This window comes from Condylura cristata, unplaced genomic scaffold (genome assembly GCF_000260355.1).
Source record: "Condylura cristata isolate star-nosed mole 26May11 unplaced genomic scaffold, ConCri1.0 scaffold00069, whole genome shotgun sequence".
Classification (NCBI taxonomy): Eukaryota; Metazoa; Chordata; class Mammalia; order Eulipotyphla; family Talpidae; genus Condylura; species Condylura cristata.
Genome location: NW_004567170.1, coordinates 111,738 through 114,152, shown reverse-complemented (window position 1 = coordinate 114,152; position 2,415 = coordinate 111,738). Strand labels below are relative to the sequence as shown.

The 2,415-nt window shown below is 69.7% G+C and overlaps 1 protein-coding gene across 1 annotated transcript in view; it reads right to left on the bottom strand.

The window, feature by feature from the left end:
- Nucleotides 1-2,415, bottom strand: part of STK25 (serine/threonine kinase 25) — a gene marked incomplete at its 3' end in the record, with an annotated part of 42,248 nt that overhangs the window by 4,223 nt on the left and 35,610 nt on the right. The window contains exons 3-4 of the mRNA XM_012734770.1: nt 1,426-1,538; nt 843-1,083 (exon numbers count right to left, since the gene is read on the bottom strand). Of these exons, the coding sequence (XP_012590224.1) occupies nt 843-1,083; nt 1,426-1,538 (354 nt within the window). The remainder of the gene's footprint in view (nt 1-842; nt 1,084-1,425; nt 1,539-2,415) is intronic.

Genomic DNA, 2,415 nt, shown 5'->3' with positions numbered 1-2,415 from the left:
TCCCCCTCCCCGGCGCCCACTCCCCCGCATCTCCCTCTCCGATGTCCTCCCTCCCAGCTCCAGCTCCGACCCACCCACCCCTCGCTGGCCCTCTCCCTCTCCCCCGCGCGCACCCACCCTCCTGTCCTGTCCAGTAGCCACAGGCCCAGCCCCCTGCACCTGGGCTTCGGAAGCCCTGGACTGGGTTCACCCAAGGGGACGATTCTGCGGTCCACACCCCTGGGATCGCGAGGGCGGGCACGCACGCGGCCCCTCGTCCCCCCGGGGACTGGAGACCCCTTGGAAGCCTCTGCCGGGGCGCCATGGCCCCCCCAAGGCGGGCACTGGGGGCGGCCCGGAGGCCTGGGGCGGTGCCGGGCAGCCGGGCTGGAGCCTGCGGCCGGCGCAGGTCCCCACAAGGTGATGGCAGTGGCACCCCTTTGCGTTGACAATTTAGAGTGGTCAAGTAGCCATTTTTACAGTCTGTTTCGCCTCAGATAAAGGACACGATGGTGGGCCTCTTGGTCTGGAGCCGCCGGCTGTCCCAGCCACTGCCGCGGGAGTCCAGCCTGGCGGGGAGTGACCCACAGGCGCCCCTCAGTGGACCCGCCTGCCCCGCTCCCTGCCTGTCCTGATGAATCCTCTACCCCCACCGCCGCCCCCGCCTGTGCCCCAGTTCTGTGTGCACAGATAAGTAAATCTCAACAAAGAAGAAAGCCATAAAGCGAAGCTCAGCAGCGTTTTTGAAGTTTGCCTTCAGAAAGACTCCCGAGGCGGGGGAGGCGCTTGCCGGCTGCAGAGCCAGAGACACGAGGGTCAGTGGCCAGACCGGTGCCAGGAGGCCGACACCCCCGCGGACCCACCTGCGCCCCTGGGCCACCGCCCGACAGCGTCAGGTGCACACCCTGCACCTGGGCCAGGCGCTGGCGGGCAGCCCCCTGCCTGGGCAGGGCGGCCTCCAGCCGGCCAGTGTCCCACCGCCCAGTCCTGCCTGGACAGCCCGCAGCCGGCACAAGCTCGTCTCCGCAGCAGGAGGCCGCTGTCCTCTCCAGGAGCAGCCAGGCCTCCCTCGCAAGGACTCCTGCGCCCAGCGGCCTCAGAGACCTGTGGCCACGGTGTGGCCTGAGGGGGTCCTGGGGGAGAGGTCCGCTCTGGGGCGCCACTCGGGCTGACACAAGAGCGGCCTTGCGGGCCGGGGCGCCCATGCCACAGGGCACCTGCAGGGCGGCGGGCCGGCCCCGCACACTGAGAGGGCCCTTTCTTGTTTGCTTTTTGAAGGATTTGTCATTCATGCACACAGACGGGCACAGGCCACAGGGGCAGGGCGATGAGAGTCAGCAGAGAGCGGGGGGCAGACGGGCAGATGGACGAAGCCCACTGCCGGGCGGCTGGCGGAGCACAGCAGAGGGCTGCCACGTGGCGTGGGTCGCCCCGGCCGGGTCGCACCCGTGCCGAAGCGGCTGTGGCAGCTGCACGGCGCTGCGCTTCCCCCGGCCGCACCACCGCGAGGGCCGGTACCGTGCTCCCTGCTCGTAAAACTGAAACCGAAACCAGCGCTTCTGTGGTCAGTAGGAGCCGTCAAGTCGGAGTTAGTGTCGTGAGTGGACGTGGGGCCCCGAGGGGCCTGCTGGCCCACCGCAGCTGCCCTTCCAGGCGTGAGCCTGGCCACCGTGTCTCATCACGGGAAAGCTGGAAGGAGCAAGGGAAGGCCCGGGTGCTGGCTTGCCCGCCGCATTGGTCCCCCATCAGGCACTGGACGGTCGCTGCCACGTGCCCCTTGGGGCCTCGACCTGTCCACCTCTGCACGGGCTGGGAGGTGGCCGGGCCGGGTGGAGCCGCAAAGCCCATGGGGTGGGCTCCTGGGAGGGAGCCTTGAGCCTGGGCCTGCGCGAGTTCCCGAAGGCACCGGCCCCAGGCAGCCGGGAGGCAGGTGGCCGGGGGCGTGCCTGAGGGGCCAGGCTGGTGTCCCTTGCCTGGAGTGGGGGCAGAATTTAGGTGCCTGGACAGCAGCAACCTGGGGTGCCCGTGGGTCCCGAGTGCTCCCTCCGGCCCGGCCCCTAGCCCCGGCTTGTGGGTCTTGGGGTTCTTTTGACGCGGCCCCGGTTTTCAAGTGTGCTTCAGGGCCTGGGTCACCGCCACCGGAAGAGCCGCCGTCCGGCCGCAGGCGGTGGCACCAGAGCGAGGTGGGTGTTTTGTTGGTGCGTCTAGCGGGCCTGGGCAGGGGTGTGGGGTAGGGGCTGCCCAGAACCCCAGGGTGGAGAGCCGCGCTTGGCCGCCTGCCAGGATGGACAGGACCACCCTGTGCTGTGCCCTGGGTGCAGCAGCATCAGTCAGCAGCCTGCCCCCAAGCAGGGTCTCCACCCCAGGCAAAGCCTGTCTGGGTCTATGACACTGGCCAGCCTGGGGGGGATGAGGGGGCTCGGGCTGGGGCCAGGG